Here is a 21,298-nt window from a genome sequence, read left to right as displayed (position 1 = left end):
GAACTGATGGACGGTGGCTAGGTAAATATTTTAACTAACGATATTCTGTTGAGTCATCTGTTTCTAGATTAGTTATTTTTATACAAAGTTGTGCGAGTTTACAGTTAGGAATGAATATGTTTCATAAAATATTTTTGTACAATAAATAACAAGCGTCGGCGGAAAACTTAGATGAGATGTATTTTTCGTTTTCGAAAAACAAAAAACTCGCGTTTGATATGTAAAAAAATGAGATGATTTAGAAAAAACGGAACCAGAAGCCCTAACATAAAATTAAACTATAAAGAATGTATTGTATCTCCTAGAATATTCTATAGAATATACGACTATTTCCGATAAATCAAGTTGAAATGCAAATGAAAACATGAATGAGCATCCTGTAACATAACGAACCTATCAAAATACAACGTATTTTGGGATAATAAATGAACACAGTTCTACTTCTCGTTGTTTATTTGGTTGAAAACCTATCACACTCCTGCAGAAATCCAAACTGAGAATTCTCAAAATGAAATTGTATTATTCGGTTTTACCTGGATCTTATAATGCTCTCAATTCTACTTGCTGCTCTAGTGTTGCTAAATGTTGCTTGTGTTGCTAAATGAAAATAATTGAGTTTACCATCTTTAAAATCCGTTTGTTATTGACATATCAAAGAAAGCTTACGTTTAAACTGAATCAGCCACAGTAATTTCAACAGTTAATTTTCAACAAGTACACTTAAGCTTACTGAAGCAGCCATCGTAGAACCTACAACATATCAACACCTTGTCCCTGTCAAAACCATCGAACATGTTTGATTTTCCCCGACCGAAGGACGGACAGACGGACCGTGCCTGCCATTTACTGTCGTATTCGACAGCCCAGCTCAAACAACCACCCAACAGAATGTAATTAAAGCCAACATACATTGCGGTGGTATTTCTCCAATTTACACAGCACATAACTAACTATGTATGTACATCTAATCTGCACCCTGCCCGAGCACTGGCAATGGCCCTCGCATTAAATTGCTCTCGGTTTCAATTTATTTATCTACATGGCATCATTCGGAATGAGCCCAACCATTCAGTTGAATGCAAGGAAGCACTACTGCGTTTCCATGCAGTGTCCTGTCCTGTGCCGTTTAGAACTATACTGCTGCATAACATCGCCAACATAAGCCAACACTGGCACTGCCCGTTGCCAACTAAAACAATTTTGTGTGATCCAGCGCCTTCCGGATGTGCCAAGTTTTGCCGGCAGCAGCGGCGACATGCATTGAACAATTTAATCAATTTTCCTCATGAATGAAAGCCATAAGGTCTTACCATGATCCGACGAGCGTAATGATGTTGACAAAGTTGCCATTAGGGGAGTTTTGCGCTACAAGAAGGTTCTGATTAAAAATTGACGTCATCATATTTCGTTTTGGTTCTCATGAACTGATTGCAGTGAAAATTAGGTTAATCCATGCACTTGAAAATTTAAAGTTTTAACGATTATAGCAACAGTTGTTGACTGCCGAGCTGAGCTGAGCTTGCTTTTCTGCATTACAATGTGAGCACAGACAAGTGAATAAAGCTAGCGTCATGTTGGGTGATTTTATCACCTCTTTTGAGACAAATTTAAGCAGTTTGTCTCAAGCAGAAAGTTTTTTTACTTTTCATTTGTATTATCATTATGAGATCTAATGAGTTCATCTTACCAGCTTTGATTGAACTGTAGCAGCACCGCTTCATTTCAAAACTAGCTTCAATCAGTGTCAGTAAAACGGGCTTCACTTCATTAGGACGATCGGTTTTAAAGTTTCATTTTTTTCTTTTTTAACAAATATTCAGTAGAAGGGCAGCAATTTTAAACGCAAATGAATTGAATTTCAGTAACATTTCTTATAATACAATGCATATTTTATTTAACCTACTCAACATCGACAAAGCGTGTCTGACTTTCAGTCATCGTCACTTGAAACAGTCACCAACTTCATCTGACGCATGCTTGAAACGTTATATTCAACAAATGAAACAAGTCACTAAGAGTAAGAGAAAGTCAGTTTCATTTATTTATTTCGACGATTCCGGGCGCTGGTCGTCAGCATAGAACCGGGGTTCGTGTTGTTTTAAACAGTCATCTCTATTCAACTCGATCTTGGGTCACTCATTGGCAATTTCCCAGGCATCTCAGAAGTCGCAAATCGCTTTCGATCTAGCCTTCTTGCACGTTGGGTTCCTCTGTTTCTGGTTTCGAACTCGAACACAGCAAAGGCCGAATGTCCACCGTGAGCAGCGTCACGGCTTCAAGTCCATAAAGAACTACCGGTCTAACAAGGGTTTTGTACATTAAAAGCTTTGTACGGTGGTGTATGCTTCCTGCTCGTAGCGTTTTTCGAAGGGCCAAGTAGACCCGATTTCCCACTTGAATACGCCGCAAGATTTCCTTACTAGTGTTGTTGTCCGCGATCACCAGCAATACCAAATACACGAATTCATCTACCACTTCTAGCTCATTACCGTCAACGGTTACCGTCCGTGAGAGGTCCACATTTGTCTCCTTTGAGCATCTTCCTTTCATGTATTTGGTCTTGGACCCATTTATTTTTAATCCAATCCTCTTAGCCTCCACTTTCAGTGTGGCGTAGATTGTCTCCACTCTCGCAAAAATCTTGGCAATGATAGGTATCAAAGTCATCTGCGAAGCCTAGAAGTTGGCTACATTTGCTGAAAATCGTGCCTGTCGTTTCAATGGCCGATCGTGTCACCTCCTCAAGGGCGATGTAGAACAGGAGCTCTGATCAGTCGCGTCAGTTTGTCCGGTATTTGTGCATTATCAGTCATAGCTCCCAAGCAACCAAAAGTTCGAACATCACTTAGGGAACAAACTTGAAAATGTGAACTTTGTTCAAATTTAGTTCCGCAGAACTTTCTTGCTGAACAACCAGACACTACATTTATAAACCGAACTTCATTCTCATTAAAGTACCGTTAATATCTGTAGCAACTTGAAAGTTCAACATGCAGCTTGAAAGTAACTTATAGTTCGGATAATGGTCTAAGGAAGGTTAACAAGCTTTATGTCAACGGATCTAATCTTGCTAAGCAGTTTTACCTGCAATTAACTGAACTTCAAAGTTGCCTTGAGTTCGCTGCATAGAGCTTTAAGCAGCTTCTAAAGAAATTTTAGCAAAAGTTTATAAAACAGCACTTTTAGTTCTATTTTTATACTTTATTATTTTCTACCTCCGCCTCCTCCTAACTTTTGTAAAGTCGGTTCATGCGATTAAAATAGACCATATAAAAAAAAAAGCCTAACTAACACCGACCGCTGCTGGATTTGAACCCGAGCGTTCCTCGTTGCAAACCTATCCTGATGCATTGCGCCATCTTTGACGCCGCTAGTGACATGAATTTTGCCGTTGAGTTGTTCTTAAGTGTAAGTTCGTTTCGGGGGTGTGATGAAAATTAGCACATCGAGTAAAAACGATGCAAATTGCATATTCCAGCAACGGAGCAGTGGTAAGCGTCTAAGTCACCGAAAAGAAGCAGTCGAGTTCAAATTCTCGAGGTTTTGGTTTGGTGGTGTGTCGTAAGTTACAATAAATTAATATTTATAAAAAAACAGTCGATTATTAACCGAAATTAAACGCCTTAGTTAATGAGAAATGTCATGAAACTACAAAACCAGGGAGAAGTGGGAAAATATTCTCCCAATCTTTTTTATTTTTAAAATTATTGGAGTTTCTTTTTGGGCTGAACAGTGTTCTATATAGCGACTCAAGTGAACTTTTTGTGAACTTTCTAGTTCTGTTAGAAGTTACTTTGTATTCCCTTCGAAGTTTAATCTTCAAATACGAACTTGAAAGTACGGTTAATTACTTAAAAATTAAGTTGAATAGAGTTCTATTCATGATCATTTCGTTGGCTGATTAGGCCAAAAAATCCCCTTTTATCGGAACTTTTGGTTACTTGGGCTGGTCTCACTCGACTACTTATATCGTATGCTGCTTTAAAGTGCGTCAAGCTGAGATGCACACTGCAAGGCACTATGAGAGCCCCTGATGGTCCTGACCCAATCGTGACACTCAGAACGAACCACCACACCCGTACTGTATCCTGCCATCAAAGTCATCCCGGTCTTGTGGTTGGAGTCGAGGCAGGGGTCTCTCAGCCTGTACCTCCAAGCAAGTACGCGTTAATATCCCGGATTGTACTGCCCCTGAAATATTTTGCCCGCATGGTTATATGGTTACGAATTCGCTAGAGTCCAGTAATCCAAAATCAGCTACCGGACTTCAACCGGGACGCACACAACAAGTACCCTGTTAGCACTGATCCCGCCGTGACCCTCAAAATGAACCACTGTTACCGTACTGTATCCTGCCATCAATATCATCCCAGTCTTGTGATTGGTGTCGTGAGGTCATCGGTCAGCTGTCGAAGATCAGCTGGGACACACACTGCAAGGCACAATGAGAGCCGCTGTCGGCTCTGGCCTGTAGTCGGAGTTGTAGCAGGGGTCTCTCTGCCTGCATCTCCCGGCAAGTACGCGTGAATGTTCGGATTTCCCTGCCCTGAAATGTCTTTCGTCCGCAGCGACGTGTAGACCACTCCACCCTCTAGTTCGAAGTCATCGGTCAGCTGCCGGATTTCAACTTGGACTCACACACGACCCTATGAAAGCCCCAGTTGGCTATAATAACGTATCTGTTAGTTATGCATAATTCCAATTGTTATTTTGATATATGCGTTAATCATGCACTTCCTTAAAAGAGTTTCTAACTTAGTGGAAGTGCAATCCTTTGTCATACATAAAGTAAGGTTTTGAACCTGTGGGAGAAGAAGCTAAGTAGCTTCACTCCCAGGAGGTTTTCTTCCCCTAGTGAATAAATAAAAAAAAATTTAGGAGCGCCAAAAAATGTGATACGTGGGCGCGTTGTACTCCCAAGTTCTGTCGGATGGTCCGTAAAAGTGCGAGCCACCACGAAGCCCGCATGATAATTCCCTTCGAACTCCTATACTATAGGTGACAACCGGCGTAACTGATCTGAGAGTGGTGACGTTTATCATGGTTATGCCGCGTTAGTTGCAGCCAGGGTTGCCAGTAGGTATCTAGAAAATCAAACAGGAATAAAAGTGTCTAACTAAAATCTGGTTATTAATTTGACCGATGGGGATGAGTTTTCGGGAAACGTCTTGCACGTTTTGCTCAACGCAGGTGTAAGATGTTCTTTTTGCAAGACAGAGAAACTGATATCTGACATATTACAAAATATCTGGAAGATTTTGAGCTGTATCTGTTTGTCTGACGTGCAATCGAAAATCTAACAACATCTGATTTAGTTGGCAGAATGGTAACCTTGCTTGCAGCAATCGAGCCGATCACCATTTTTGTAGATAGGACAAACCACTCCATCCATTCCTCCGGTACCTTCTCCTTCTCCCAAATTTTGGAAATACCCCAACGTAAAACCGTTACTAGCGTTTCTCGGTCATATTTGTAAAGGTCTGCTGATATGCGGTTTTACCAGCGATTTTGATGATGCTCAGCTACCCGATTTCTCGTTTGGCTTCCTGGAAACACGTGCTTGGACTTTACTATCTTCCAATGGCATTCCTAGGTTAACTTTCGTTCCGACTTTTTCTGCAACTTCGCCATTGAGGTGTTCATCGAAGAACTGCACCCCCCTGGCGACCGCCACGCGCTCGTTTGTGGCCAGATTCCATCGTTTGTCCCTGCACATGGCAGGTTTGGTGTGTAGCTCTTACGAGCTTAGTTTTCATTCTCGTAAAACTTGCGCGTTGCATTAGTTTGGAATATTCGTTCTGGTTCTTTACGATCTTTCTCCTCCTTCTGGCGCTTTGGTCGTCGTAATTTGGCAAAGTTCTCTCTAGTAACAATGCTCAGATAATTTTTCTAAGCTGGATTTTTGCTCTCCGCCGTCCTCCGCCGTGCTCTTCCCATCAAAATAATCATTTCGTATACTCGGGACTCAGGACCTAGTGGTGCGCTACCGGCCTCTGTGATGGCCGACCGTATTCTGTCCCAACCGTCTTCGAGGATTGAAAAAGCGCCTCCTCCAGTAATGACGCGCAGTTCTCGGCAGATTGCGGGTCATCTAGCAGCCCAATGTTCAGTTTTGACTGAACTGGGGATGGTGGGAGTCAATAGTCGCACCCAGTAAGGGACATAAATTCGTGATGTCAGAGAAGAGCCGACCATCTATAGGAACGTGGTCAACCTGGTTCATTGTACGTTGGACAGGTGGTCTCCAGGTGACTTTGTGCAGGACAAAGGTGCCTCGAATCCAAGTTTCCAAGTCTCGGAAAGCTGTGAAGTTGATGCACCGTTAGCTTTCGTATTAGTGTGCAGGCTATGGGACCCGATCACGGATCTGTATTTTTCTTCCTTACCGTCCTGAGCGTTCATATCCCTGATGATGATTTTGATGTCCCGTGGTGAACAGCTGTCGTACGTTAGATCAACCTGCTATTTTGTTGTCTTGATCTTTACTGACCTCATTGTAAATATTATTAATTAAGGCATTAGTTAATTTTTTATAATAGTAGTCTTTCCAATAGATGGAGGGCAGGGTTAAAGAAAGTAATGAAATCAAATGTGTTTATAGCACCCATGCAGAGTGGAACAAGACGTGAAGACGAGAGAGCGTAAAATCAGGTAGGGGAGGGTCAGTAAAGCAATACTTCTTCTTCTTCTTCAGCAGCATAGAGCCGGGGTGGCTCGTGCTGTTTCAAGCACTCGTCTCCATTCAACTCGGTCTTGGGCTACTCGTCGCCAATTTTCTACTCGTCTCAGAAGTCGCAAATCGCTTTCGACCTGGTCGAGCCATCGTGCACGTTGGGCCCCCCTGTTCCTGGTGCCGGTGGAGTTGTTGAAGAGGATTATTTTCGTCGCTCTGTCGTCCGGCATCCCTGCGACGTGTCCGGCCCACCGAAGCCTGCTAACTTTCGCTAGATGTACGATGGGAGTCTCCCCAAGCAGTGCCTGTAGCTCGTGATTCATACGCCTCCGCCACTCTTCGCTTTCAGTTTGTACTCCGCCAAATATCGTCCGCCGCACTTTCCGCTCAAACACGGCAATTGCGCGTATGTCCTCCGCAAGCAGCGTCACGGCTTCAAGTCCATAAAGAACTACCGGTCTAATAATGGTTTTGTACATTGTTAGCTTCGTGCGGCGGCTTATGCTTCTGATCGTAGCGTTTTACGAAGGGCAAAGTAGGCCCGATTTCCCGCTTGGATGCGCCGCTGGATCTCCTTACTAGTGTTGTTGTCCGTGGTCACCAGCGATCCCAAATACACGAACTCCTCTACCACTTCTAGTTCGTCGCCGTCAACGGTTACCGTCCGTGGGAAGCGCGCATTTGTTTCCTTTGAGCCTCTTCCTTTCATGTATTTGGTCTTCGACGCATTTATTTTTAGCCCAATTCTCCTAGACTCCGCTTTCAGTCTGGCGTAGATTGCCTCCGCCGGCGCAAAGTTCCTGGCAATGATATCGAAGTCATCTGCAAAGCCTAGAAGTTGGCTACTCTTGGTAAAAATCGTGCCTCTCGTTTCGATGCCCGCTCGTCGGATCACCCCCTCAAGAGCGATGTTGAACAGCATGCAGGATAGACTCAACCCTCGTCGCGTCTCGAAGGGACTCGAGAGTGTCCCAGAGATGCATACGTAACACATCACTCGATCCAATGTAGCTCTGATCAGTCGCGTCAGTTTGTCCGGAAAACCGTATTCGTGCATTATCTGCCATAGCTTGTCTCGATCGACTGTATCGTATGCTGCTTTGAAATCACTAAAGATGTGATTTCTGCAAGATCTGTCGGATAGTAAAAATTTGGTCCGTAGTTGCGCGAGCCCCCATGAAACCCGCCTGATAATTCCCTACGAAACCTTGTACTATCGGTGACAGCCGGCGTAACAGGATCTGGGAGAGTACCTTGTAGGCGGCGTTTACCAGCGTAATACCACGATAGTTGCAGCAGTCTAGCCGATCACCCTTTTTGTAGATGGGACCAACCACTCCTTCCATCCATTCCTCCTGTAGCTTTTCCTCCTCCCAAATCCTCGAAATAACCCAGTGTAGAGCCTTTGCTAGCGTTCTCCGCCATGTTTATAAAGCTCTGCCGGTAGGCGGTCCTTCCCAGCGGCTTTATTGGTCTTCAGCAGCCTGATTTCTCGTTTGACTTCTTGGAGATCAGGTGCTAGGACATCACTATCTTCCATGGGCGCTCCTACGTTAATTTCCGTTCCGCCTCCTTCTGCGACTTCGCCATTGAGGTGTTCATCGAAGAACTGCTTCCACCTGTCGACCACCTCGCACTCGTTTGTAATTAGATTCCCTCCCTCGTCCCTACACATGTCACGTTTCGGTGTGTAGCCCTTCCGAGTTTGGTTCACCTTCTCATAAAACTTGCACGCGTCATTAGCTCGGAATAGTTGTTCTAATTCTTCACGATCTCTGTCCTCCTTTTGGCACTTTTCCTACTCAGGATCGTGGTCAACTGGTTCCTAGCTCGTCGGTACTTGGCCAGGTTCTCTCTAGTGGCAATACTTAGATAATTTTTCCAAGCATTTTTTTCTCTTCCACCGCTTGTTGGCATTCCCCATCAAACCAATCATTTTGTGTACTCCGAGTCTCAGTACCTAGTGCCGCGGTAGCGGCCTCTCCGATGGCCGAGCGTATTCTGCCCCAACCGTCTTCGAGGTTTGAAGCACCTAACTCCTCGGATGAAGGCAGTGCCTCATTCAGTACTCGCGCGTAGTTCTCGGCAGCTTGTGGGTTATCTAGCTGCCTGATGTTCAGCCGAGGAGGGCGGCTTTGACGTGTCCGGTATACGGTGGACAGCTTTGACCGCACATGTACTGCTACTAGGTAATGGTCAGAATCAATATCCGCACCCCGACGGGAGCGTACGTTCGTGATGTTAGAGAAGAACCGGCCCTCTATGCGAACGTGGTCAATTTTGTTCATTGTACGTTGGTCAGGTGATCTCCAGGTGGCTTTGTGGATATCCTTGCGCGGGAAAAAGGTGCTTCGGATCACCAGACCTCGGGAAGCTGCGAAGTTTATACATCGTTGGCCGTTATCGTTTGTGTCGGTGTGCAGGCTATGGGGTCCTACCACCGGTGTATACATTTCTTCCCTACCGACCTGGGCGTTCATATCCCCGATGACAATCTTGATGTCTCGTGACGAGCAGCTGTCGTACGTTGCCTCCAGCCTCGCGTAGAATGCTTCTTTCTCATCGTCGGGTCTACCTTCGTGCGGGCAGTGCACGTTAATGATGCTATAATTGAAGAAACGGCCCTTTATCCTCAATACACACATTCTCTCGTTGATCGCCTTCCAATCAATCACGCGATCCTGCATTCCGCCCAGCACTACAAAGCCCGTCTCCAGTTCGTTGGTAGCACCACCGCTCTGGTAAAACTGGGCCTTTCCGCCACGGATCTTCCATACCTTCTCTCCTTTGCGACAGATTTCCTGCAGAGCTACGATGCCGAGTTTGCGGGGTTCCAGCTGTTCAATCAGCACCCGCTCGCAACCTGCGAAATTTAGCGATCTGCAGTTCCAAGTCCCGAGTCTCCATTCGTCGTCCTTATTCCGTCGCCTAGGTCGATGCAACGATGCTGAGTAGGCAGGGTTCAAGCTGTTCGGGCAGCACCCGGTCGTCACATACGAAACTCAACGAACTGCAGTTCCAAGTTGTGGGGAGTCGTACACACTTCAAAAAAAGCACCGAGTTCGGCAAAATTTTGCCGAAATCTCAACAGCCGAACTTTCGGTAAAAATGTCGATGGTGTATATCGACGTTTACGGATCTTTAGTAACGTTTGGCAACATAAAAAAATTTACCGAACGGTCGGCTGTTGAGATTTCGGCAAAATTTTGTTGAGTTCGGTGCTCTTATTTAAGTGTGTACAGCTAGATAGAGTCAGAAGGATCGTTGCATTAGCTCCGTAATTGTCCTGTGCTCTAACATCCGGCTGCGAACTCTGTCGGTAAAGATCTTTGAAAGACATTTAAGCCCAAGGCACAGACAAACAGACAAGACACTCGCGTTAATTCCATCGTCCAAGCAAAAACCACTCATTTTTCAAAAAGGCATGTTTCGCAATATGGCCACACCGCGGCGCGCGTGTTTTGCTTCGAGTTTTCAGTATAAAACTATACAAATGTAAAAACCCTAAAGCATAAAACCCTGCAAATGCAAGCTAGTCCGCAACATGCACCAGAGCGTGCTGGTGAGCAAGCAAAATGTGTAGAACAATGGTTTTTAAAGGATTTTCTTCTATATAAAATGTATGTCAGTTCGTCAGTGTCCAAGCCTTTGCATTGCAGTTCCAAGTTCGTCGTCCTTGTTTCGTCGTCTAGGTTGATGCCAAATATTCCCATCTCTGTTTGCTTGAATGTTCGTAGTAATCATTGTTTAGGTATGCTGCTTTACAGGGCCACACTACCGAGTCCCGTGATGGGACTGCCATCTTAACTTTAGTACAGAGACAGCATCTCTCTGAATCAGACGCCGTCGCGACGCGACGCAGGCGCTTACTTGGTTGAGAAATGCAGAGCCGTTCCTGGTATGGGGACAGACGCTGAGCACTCACATCCACTCCTTCCGTGTTCCCATACGACCTTTGTTTTCACCGGAGTTGGTAACCCGATCTCCTCTAAGGTTGCTCGTATTTTGGTTGGTACCCCGAGAAAGTAGGGATAGGAGTTGCTGGAGAGGTTAGGGACCACTATGGAGTATAATTTATTACGCAGATGTGCGAGAATCAAATGCATTATCCACATAATCCAAACGTTCATCGTAAACCAACGTTTAGGCCGGTACGGTCGCATGGAGCCTCGCGCTTCGTGGGGACCTCGCGCGTGCTGATGACTTGAGGAAAAAATTACACTTGTAGACAATTGGTGGTCCATGATCGCTGGTCCAGCAGAACAAAGGAATTAAATTAGAAATCACCACTGCCGACGGTGACCTGTCGCCAGAACATGTTCTCGTCAACAGCTGGATGTCGTTAGCTAAGCTGCGTCGCCATGATCCTCCCGGTCTGGTTTTTCTACGTTGTCCATGCGGGTTCCTGTCGAGTCTCTCTGCAGATCTTGTTCACCTCAAGGTGTGTCCGATCCACTATCACCTACGATCACGAATTTCTGTTGCTATCGACCATTGACGAACAATATTTCGTAGGCATATAGCAATAGATATTGAACGTTGGAGTTAAAAATTTGGATTTTGGTATGTTGAGTGATCTGGTTTGAGTGCCAAATGTTTCGCAGACTCGCAAAGGTCGCCCTAACTTTCCTAACCGCTATCGTATGACCTATATCAATCTTAGTACCGCCATGGACGTTGCAATAACTAACTGGTTCGTAAATCAGTCAACAACTACCCAGTCTTAAGAACAGCCTAGGAGATAAACGTAATAATATACAGTGATACATTGCAATAAAGGCTCCCTAGGGTCTAGCTGAGTCTAGCCTGCATTACCCAATCGAGCTAATTGGCTTTATAAATCATATTACGCCTGATTGGCACCATCAGCACTTCACTAATAAGGAGTAAGCCAGCTCAAAGCAGATTATCAAACCGGGTGGTAAACTATAGGTAGTAATAGTTCAACACTCCAAGCAAGAGAGCTTGAAAACTACGAATTGAAAATGCTTTAATTAGCTAGTTGGTTTGTTTATTCAGAAGAAAAAAATTTCATCTTGCTAATACCGCTTCAAAGAACGTGATGGAAATCTTCAAATTTTAAGAAATGCGGATGAAAACACCCGTCAAACCCAAAGTATCAACTGCAGAAATAAGGAAAACAGGAACACTGAAGCGAAACAGTCACAATTTTTATGTTTACGGCAATCAATCGCTTTTATATTAAATTAACTTTTTATGACCTATCATAAATTTTGTTAGCATATTTCGAAATGATTCTTTTCTGACACATGAATTAACGTCAATATCCATTATGTTGGCACGATGCCCAAACTGGCGTTGTGTAAACATTTCCACCTGAATGGACTGCAGATATGTACCAAAAGCGCAGTGCGAAGCAAGGACCGACTAATTACAAAGCATCAGTCAGAGCTCATTTGCATCCGTAATTTCATTGTACGGGTACTCGTTTGTCGTTGGGGCAAACAAATCTCCGATGATGTTGCTGAATATGGTAATCCAATAGCAATGGGCGGAACCATGAAAGGTAGAGAAGAACGTGAAAAACAGGAAACCGAGAAAAAAAACCGTTTTTAATTTACCTCTCCACATCGCTGAAGTAACCCATTCGAAAACCCGTTGGCCAGTCAGCAACAGCTCGGAACGAAAGGCACGCGGGTGGCTTCGGAATGGGACGAAATTGGTTGGCAAAAGCACTGTTATAGAAGTAAGGACACAAGCCGTGAGAACCCTTAGGATACGGTCCAGCAGCTGGCTGGTCGCGACCGCAGTTGCCCATGTTCCAGTCCTGATGACACTCCCGGCGAAAAGTCCCATAGAGACTGCTGGTGTGAATGCACTGAACGTTGCGGGCCGCCAGTTGTGGATTTCGTTTGATGACCGCCGGGTCAGCATCAAAACCTGGACCGGCCGGCTCACAAGCTGTGGAATTAAAGCAGCTGTTGTAAATAGTTTATAAAAGACGTAGGCGAACAATACCATCTATGCGGCCAAGTTTTCCGTGCCCAAACATTTGGCCGGCTTGCAGTGCGATTCGTGCTCCAAAACTAAATCCGAATAGGAAACCCTTTTCCGGATTAAATCCTTTTGCTTCCAATTCAAAAAGCTTCCCTACCAAAGCGTCCACAATTGTCTGAAAGCGCGGCATTAGTTTGGTGAAATAGTCACTTGTAACCGAATAAATTCCGTCGTAATCCATGCACACAATGCATCCTCCTCGGTGATGAGTTAAGTTTGACACCATATCCAGAACCCACTCCGTGCTGCATGTCTCGTTCCATCCGTGCACTATGATTGCAAATTTATCCCGGCTTTCGCAGTTATGCTCCTCGAAGAAAATATTTCCCTCTTTCACTGCTTCCAATCTATTGAGTTAAGCACGAATAACTTATCACTTTAAGAGCAATATTTGCATGGTACACTCATTAATCACCTTTTGGTTTTTACACCTTCATGGGCGATTCCGTACGCAAACCGAGAAACGAATGTCAGAATAATCCACAACTTCGTATGCGGGATCATCGTACTCAACGTTCACCAACAAAGATGTTACTCCGACCGAATCCGGTAGACGATGGACTTTATATATGAACCCTCTCGGTAGTGCCGTACTTTCGGTTGCTTGACCTATTTCGAGTGCCATATTTTAGTCTGAAGTTGAAATACGAAGTTTATTGCGAAACGAACATTATCACTCGCAGGTGCCAGGCCAACAAGAACGTGTCCCACCTGCCTGCGGGGTGCCGTACCGGGCGACACGGGCGGGTCTGATCTGCCAGCGGTGATAACGAAAAAAAGAGCATTGTGAAATGAATCTCTTTCGCGGGAAGACTCGTAAAGATTACAATCGCGAACCCGCGGTTTTTTTGGTCAATGGTAATCTTGGAAGCGGCGTTTTGCAGTTTAGATTTATTTTCCCGGTGAAAGTAAATTTTGCTACTTTCTCTAGCAGTTCTCGAGTACGTAACTCTGACGTCAGTTGGTTGGCTGCTGCGGGTTGTGAGTTTAGTATTATTATGAAGTGCTTTTTCCTTTGTGTCCGCGCGTAATTTTGGCAGTTTTATCCCTATTTTATTATAGCGATATTTTATTCTTGTTTTCGCGTTTCTTTTTGCATTAAATGTAGGTTCTATGGGAGTTTCTTGAATCTCTTTTGAGATGTCTGATATTGGGTTACCACCTTGTCTCAAACCATCTAATATCACTATAGATATCACGAGATATCTCACCCACTATCCTGAAGCTAGATGTGGAACTGTCTTCAAGTATGACACATATCATCCTTTTCCGTTTTGTTGGGAACCCATTCAAAATGAAATAATGCATAGCTCATTTCGCTTTACTAGATCGTAAGCTGCCTTATAGCTTATAAACTTGGGTGCGTCTGCAAATTAAAGTCTCAAAATAAATAGAGGTTCTGTTGTAATACAGCCATCAAGCTGTGGATCACCTCTCAAGGAGTAGTAACAGTTTTAGTCTGTAAAACAAAATCTGGAAGAGAACGAGGCCCGTTACAGATGTAACCAGCATGTGAACGTGTCGATCTGGATGTTCCATTATCAAACCAGTCGTAGTGGAAGGATGTTGGTATTGCAGTCGCGTCCTATTACCCAGTAAACAATTTGGTTTGTATATCTCGATTACAACTGAGATAAACGAAATCATATCTGAACGAAAAAGTTATATTTCACATCACATAAGAACATATAAGTACCAAAGTGGAGGCAATACACGTGCGAAAACTTTGACAACCTTTTGTAATTCTATCTTGCGTGGTTTAGAACACGCAACTTAATACTTCTGAATATGTGATTAAGATATAACTTAATATAGCAATCATCTGTACTGCTTTATAATACACAGTTATGAGTTGTATATGAGGCCACGCACGTCTGCAAAACAATTTATTGTTCATTTTGCTTTCACATACGGTAATGATTATACAATCGCAATGTAAAATTGTCATACATACGATTTAATGTGAACTTTCTATTACGATCTTGCTCAAGCACAGTGGAACTGATCGTACCGTGGGTAAACCTCCACTGTTCATTCAGTTCCTCCGATTTGCTCATCGAGCTACTATGCATAACTGATAACTGTGCAACCACATCATCCCCGATAATTACGATTTTCATGCGTAAGGCAGCCGGGCGCCAATCCTTGCATGCCACTATATTAATAGTAGACGGTAAACTACGCATGATCAGGTTGAAGTCAGGAAAAACCATGATGGAGGACCGAAGCTATTCTAAAAGTTAGTAAGTCTATGACGCCAGTCGTGCTTATGAACATTTTGAAGTGCAAAGTAGATGCGTTCGACAAAGTTACACTCGCACTCATAGTAAAAAAATCTGCACCCAACGATGAGAAAAAAACGTTCTACGCGAGGCTGTAGGCAACGTACGACAGCTGCTCGTTACGGGACATCAAGAACGTCATCGGGGATATGAACGCCCAGGTCCAGCACCCCATAGCCTGCACACCGACACGAACGATAACGGCCAACGATGTATAAACTTCGCAGCTTCCCGAGGCCTGGTGATCCGAAGCACCTTTTTGCCGCGCAAGGATATCCACAAAGCTACCTGGAGATCACCTGACCAACGTACTATGAATCAAATTGACCACGTTAGAGGGGCGGTTTTTCTCTAACATCACGAACGTACGCTCCCGACGGGGTGCGGATATGGATTCTGACCATTACCTAGTAGTGTACATGTGCGCTCAAATCTGTCCACCGTATATCGGACACGTCAAAGCAGCCCTCCTCGGCTAAACATCAGGCAGCTAGATAACCCGCAAGCTGCCAAGAACTACGCCCGAATATTGAATGAGGCACTGCCTTCTTCCGGGGAGTTAGGTGCTTCAAACCTCGAAGACGGTTGGGGCAGAATACGCTCGGCCATCGGAGAGGCTGCACCCGCGGCACTAGATATTGAGCCTCGGATTACACAAAATGATTGGTTTGACTGGGAATGCCAACAAGCGGTGGAGAGGAAAAAACTGCTTGGAAAAATTATCTAAGTATTGCCACTAGAGAGACCCTGGCCAAATATCGACGAGCTAGGAATCAGTTGACCACGATCCTGAGTAGGAAAAGTGCCAAAAGGAGGACAGAGATCGTGAAGAATTAGAACAACTATTCCGAGCTAATGACGCGTGCAAGTTTTATGAGAAGGTGAACCAAACTCGGAAGGGCTACACACCGAAACCTGACACGTGTAGGGACGAGGGAGGAAATCTAATCACAAACGAGCGCGAGGTGGTCGACAAATGGAAGCAGTTCTTTGATGAACACCTCAATGGCGAAGTCGCAGAAGGAGGCGAAACGGAAATTAACGTAGGAGCGCCCATGGAAGATAGTAATGTCCTAGCGCCTGATCTTCAAGAAGTCAAACGAGAAATCGGGCTGCTGAAGACCAATAAAGCCGCTGGGAAGGACCGCCTACCGGCAGAGCTTTATAAACATGGCGGAGAAACGCTAACAAAGGCTCCACACTGGGTTATTTCGAGGATTTGGGAGGAGGAAAAGCTACCGGAGGAATGGATGGAAGGAGTGGTTTCTCCCATCTTCAAAAAGGGTGATCGGCTAGACTGCTGCAACTATCGCGGTATTACGCTGGTAAACGCCGCCTACAAGGTACTCTCCAGGCCCTGTTACGCAGCTTGTCACCGATAGCACAAGGTTTCGTAGGGAATTATCAGACGGATTTCATGGGGGCTCGCGCAACTACGGACCAAATTTTTACTATCCGACAGATTTTACAGAAATGTCGGGAGTACAACGTGCCCACGCATCACATCTTTATTGATTTCAAAGCAGCATACGATACAATCGATCGAGACAAGCTATGGCAGTTAATGCACGAACACGGTTTTCCGGACAAACCGATGCGACTGATCAGAGCTACATTGGATCGAGTGATTGTTTTCGTACGCATCTCTGGGACAGTCTCGAATCCCTTCGAGACGCGGCAAGGGTTGAGACAAGGTGACGGTTTATCCTGCATGCTGTTCAACATCGCTCTTGAGGGGGTGATCCGACGAGCGGGCATCGAAACGAGAGGCACGATTTTCACCAAGGGTAGCCAACTTCTAGGCTTTGCAGATGACTTCGATATCATTGCCAGGAACTTTGCGCCGGCGGAGGCAATCTACGCCAGACTGAAAGCGGAGTCTAGAAGAATTGGGCTAAACATAAATGCGTCGAAGACCAATACATGAAAGGAAGAGGCTCAGAGGAAACAAACGCGCGTCTCCCACGGACGGTAACCGTTGACGGCGACGAACTAGAAGTGGTAGAGGAGTTCGTGTATCTGGAATCGCTGGTGCCCGCGGACAACAACACTAGTAAGAAGATCCAGCGGCGCACTTTGCCCGCTACGATCAGGAAGCATACGCCACCGCACGAAGCTAACCATGTACAAAACCCTTATTAGACCGGTAGTTCCAAGCCAGTCGTCTTGGGTCTTTGATATTTGTACTTTTCGTTGAAAAGCTGTGCAGTCGTTTGAGGTATTCTTAAAAAATAAAAATAAAATAAAACCGATATTGCCTGTTGCACTCTCCAAGGTGATACTGATTCTCTCTCACGGCTTCGTCTACCGTGGACCCCCGTTCGTTCGACCGTTTTTAATCTGAACACTTTTTAATTTGAGCCCCGTTGGTTTGCACGACGTGCAAATTACAAATGGTTCAAATGTCATTCTCAACATGGCATCATTTGCTTACGCAGACAATGCACATAAATACGATTTGTTTGTACTGATCTAGCGTGTTTAGTCTGTTTCACGTTGCGTTTTCCCAACGATTATGATAGAAATCCGACCGGAGAATGAAATATCGTTGCTTGCAACTGCCAACTGATTCAAACCACCAAAACAATAATAAAGAGCAGGGCGTCCAGTTCATACAAGTTCCAGTAATTTGGGGCTGCTAGTAGTTCAAATAACCCCGTTAGTTTGCATGAGGAATCGTTCAAACGAACGCGGTTCCACTGTATTACCAATAGCAAGAGATTCCATAGATCACCCCTATTCTGTATTTCGAAGGGATTGATTTTCCCAACGAAAGTGGAGGGTATTCTCCATTGCGCTAGCAAAGTCTATGATTAAGTGAAGTCACAAAGACTAAGTCTACGGTATTGAACACAGCCAATCCCTCCAACTTCACAGTAGCAGGACAACAGTTTAAGTAGGTGAACACCTTCCAAATTCCAATAAAGTTTTGCAAGGTAACGTCACGAATAAACGCGATTCACCCATTTGACATCAACTCGTGGTTTGTTTACTATTTGTTAGCCGAATTTTGCAAACGCTACATGCATAAATAAATTGGAGTTAGACGTCTTAAAAGCGTATTGTCCAGCAATGTCATCCTCCAAACTCTTCGAATGGCAGTTTTTGTGCTTTTCTGACTTTCCGTTAAAGCCTTAAGCAATATTCACTTTAATCATGTTAACCCCACATTCTAAGTCCATGTAAACAAACCACCGATAGACATCAAAGAAGCGAGGTTATGTTCGTTCGTACAAAACTCTATATCTTGACTGCCAGACAACGCCCGTTGGTGCTACCACCAGACTGATATAGCCACCCGGATCAAGAAGGCCAGATATTCATTGATCAGCTGCATTGGAACATACCTTGAGAAGAAGAATGAACGGGATCGGCAGAGAAGCACTTGATTGGCATCCGGGCTGTTAGCGAGAAGCTGTTCTGGCGGGTGAACAGATGAAAGTCATACATCGCATCGCCAGTAGTTGAGATATCAGATTTCATTCCTTTTGTTCGCTGAAATAAACAATAGTTAATTCTTCTTCTTTGTTGTAGGCATAAAATAAGCACCGCAGTGGTCCTCAGCATCTTATCCAGCAACTCCTATCTCTATCTTTTTGTAACACCAGGTGAAATACGAGCACCCTAAGCGGAGATCGGGTAACCAACCCCGGTGGAAACTGACAGCGAAGGAGGCACTCTTGCTTCTGCTGAGTGATGGCAAAAGGTATAGCCTTATCAACCGTGAGCACCTGTCTCCAGATTAGGGGTGGCTCATGACAATGATCGCATTCAATGAATCGTCGTTGCCTTACTGAGTACACAACAGCGACTGATCCGAAGTGAGTGACTGACTTATGAATTGCGGTGTGCCTGCTATAGCCAAGACGAAACTAGACCTGGCCTGCCTGCGAAACTAGACATCACGACCCTAGTAAGGCAGCATGCTTAAAATATTCGGGTTAGGAGAAGTTTAGCAAATCAACCCCAACGGAATAATCAGTATGGACCTAGGCGAACGAAAAAGAACAACGATTAATGGCAACTTGGTACTTGGAACGTCAGGACTCTACTTGAACCGGCATGCACGGGTATCCTTGCAAGAGCGCTGCTAAAGTAAAGGTAAAGGTCGAGGCTGCAGCCATCTAGGAAGTGCGATGGACGAAGACGGGAGAACGCGGTTTCCAAGCAGTAGCTCCTATTGCAGATACGACATTTAAGTATCATATCTACTACAGAGGCGACAACAAAGTAGAATATGGAGTCGGATTCGTAGTTCATGGAACGGAAGTGTGTTATTAGGAGGAGGCCCATTAATGACCTATGCGTGTTGAGAATTCTTCAACTACTTTAACTCTTTACTTACTTACTTACTTACTTAATTGGCCTAACGTCTTATGACAAGGCCTGCGCAGTATAATTTCTCCATCTGTTTCGGTCCATGGCAACTGATCTCCAGTTCCGCGGGCACCCAGTGCTCGCCAGATCTCGCTCCACCTGGTCTTGCCACCTCGCTCGCTGTGCCCCTCTTCGTCTTGTTCCTACCGGATTTGATGCGAAAACCATTTTTGCAGGATAGTTGTCCGGCATTCTAGCAACATGTCCTGCCCAACGTATCCGTCCAGCTTTAACCACTTTCTGAATACTTGGTTCGCCGTAGAGACGCGCGAGCTCGTGGTTCATTCTTCGCCTCCATACACCGTTCTCTTGCACTCCGCCAAAGATGGTTCTTAGCACCCGCCGTTCGAAAACTCCGAGTGCTCGTAGGTCCTCTTCTAGCAATGTCCACGTTTCGTGCCCGTAGAGGACAACCGGTCTAATTAGCGTTTTGTACAGTGTGCACTTTGTACGGGGGCTCAGATTGTTCGACCGCAAGTGTTTGTGGAGTCCGTAGTAGGCCCGACTTCCGCTGATAATACGTCTTTTAATCTCACGGCTGGTATTGTTGTCCTCTGTTGCCAGCGAGCCAAGGTATACGAACTCGTCGACTACCTCGAACTCATTCCCGTCGATTACCACGGTGCTGCCCAAGCGAGCCCTGTCGCGCTCGGTCCCGCCCGCCAGCATATACTTCGTTTTAGACGTATTTATCTGCAATCCAATCTTCTCTGCTTCGCGTTTCAGTCTGGTGTACTGATCTTCCACCGCCTCAAATGTTCTGCCGACAGCATCCACGTCGTCAGCAAAGCAGATAAATTGACTGGATTTGTTGAAAATCGTGCCCCGCATTTCGATCGCCGCTCGCCTTATAACACCTTCAAGCGCAATGTTGAATAGCAGGCAGGAAAGACCATCTCCTTGTCGAAGTCCCCTGCGAGATTCGAATGGGTCCGACAATCCACCCGAGATTCTCACACAGCACTGGATCCCATCCATCGTAGCCATGATAAGTCTAGTAAGCTTACCCGGAAAGCCGTTTTCGTCCAAAATTTTCCATAGCTCTTGTCGGTTTACGCTATCATATGCGGCTTTGAAATCGATGAACAGGTGGTGCGTGGGGACTCGGAATTCGCGGCACTTCTGGAGGATCTGCCGCAGGGTGAAGATTTGGTCTGTTGTAGACCGACCCTCCATGAAGCCGGCCTGGTAACTTCCCACAAATCTATTGGCTATTGGCGATAGTCGATGAAAGAGGACTTGGGACAGCACTTTGTAGGCGGCATTCAGGATAGTGATGGCTCGGTAGTTCTCACAATCCAGCTTATCACCTTTCTTGTAGATAGGGCAGATAACCCCGTCTTTCCACTCCTCCGGTAGTCGTTCCGTATCCCAAATCTTGACAATCAATTGATGCAGACAGCCGGCCAACTTGTCCGGGCCCATTTTAATAAGTTCCGCTCCAATGCCATCCTTTCCCGCTGCTTTGTTGTTCTTCAGCCGCTGGATGGCTTCTTTAACTTCCCTTATCGATGGGGGTGGCACATCTTCGTCGCTTGCTGCACCAATGTGGTCACTTCCTCCGCTATCATGGTCTTCCGCCTGCACGCCATTCAGGTGTTCATCGTAGTGCTGCTTCCACCTTTCGATCACCGCACGGTCATCAGTCAAGATACCTCCATTCTGATAGAACTTCCGTGTGTCGTGAAAGCGGTACAGCTGTTCGAGTTCTTCGCACTCCTTCTCCTCTTGGTGGCGCTTCTTTTCCTTGAAGAGTCGGGTTTGCTGCCTCCGCTTCTGTTTGTATCGCTCCACATTCTGACGGGTGGCTCTACGCAGCATTTGTACCCGCGCTGCGTTTTTCTCATCCAATATCTGCTGGCATTCCTCGTCAAACCATTCGTTACGTCGATTCGGTGCCACACTGCCTAGGACGTTCTCCGCTACGCTGTTAATGGCTGTTTTCACG

The 21,298-nt window shown here is 45.3% G+C and overlaps 1 protein-coding gene across 1 annotated transcript; it reads right to left on the bottom strand.

Annotated features, from left to right (window-relative positions):
• Window positions 1-12,079: 12,079 nt before the first annotated feature.
• On the bottom strand, window positions 12,080-13,195 carry LOC128735518 (pancreatic lipase-related protein 2-like). Its single transcript, XM_053830000.1, has 4 exons — window positions 13,107-13,195; window positions 12,653-13,038; window positions 12,256-12,595; window positions 12,080-12,158 (listed from the first exon to the last, which is right to left on the bottom strand). The coding sequence occupies exons 1-4, from the start codon at window positions 13,193-13,195 to the stop codon at window positions 12,080-12,082; spliced, it is 894 nt and encodes a 297-aa protein (XP_053685975.1).
• Window positions 13,196-21,298: the final 8,103 nt, after the last annotated feature.

Source organism: Sabethes cyaneus, chromosome 2 (assembly GCF_943734655.1).
Source record: "Sabethes cyaneus chromosome 2, idSabCyanKW18_F2, whole genome shotgun sequence".
Classification (NCBI taxonomy): domain Eukaryota; kingdom Metazoa; phylum Arthropoda; class Insecta; order Diptera; family Culicidae; genus Sabethes; species Sabethes cyaneus.
Note: the sequence above shows the minus strand (reverse complement) of the source record. Positions and strands in the feature narration are given on the sequence as shown.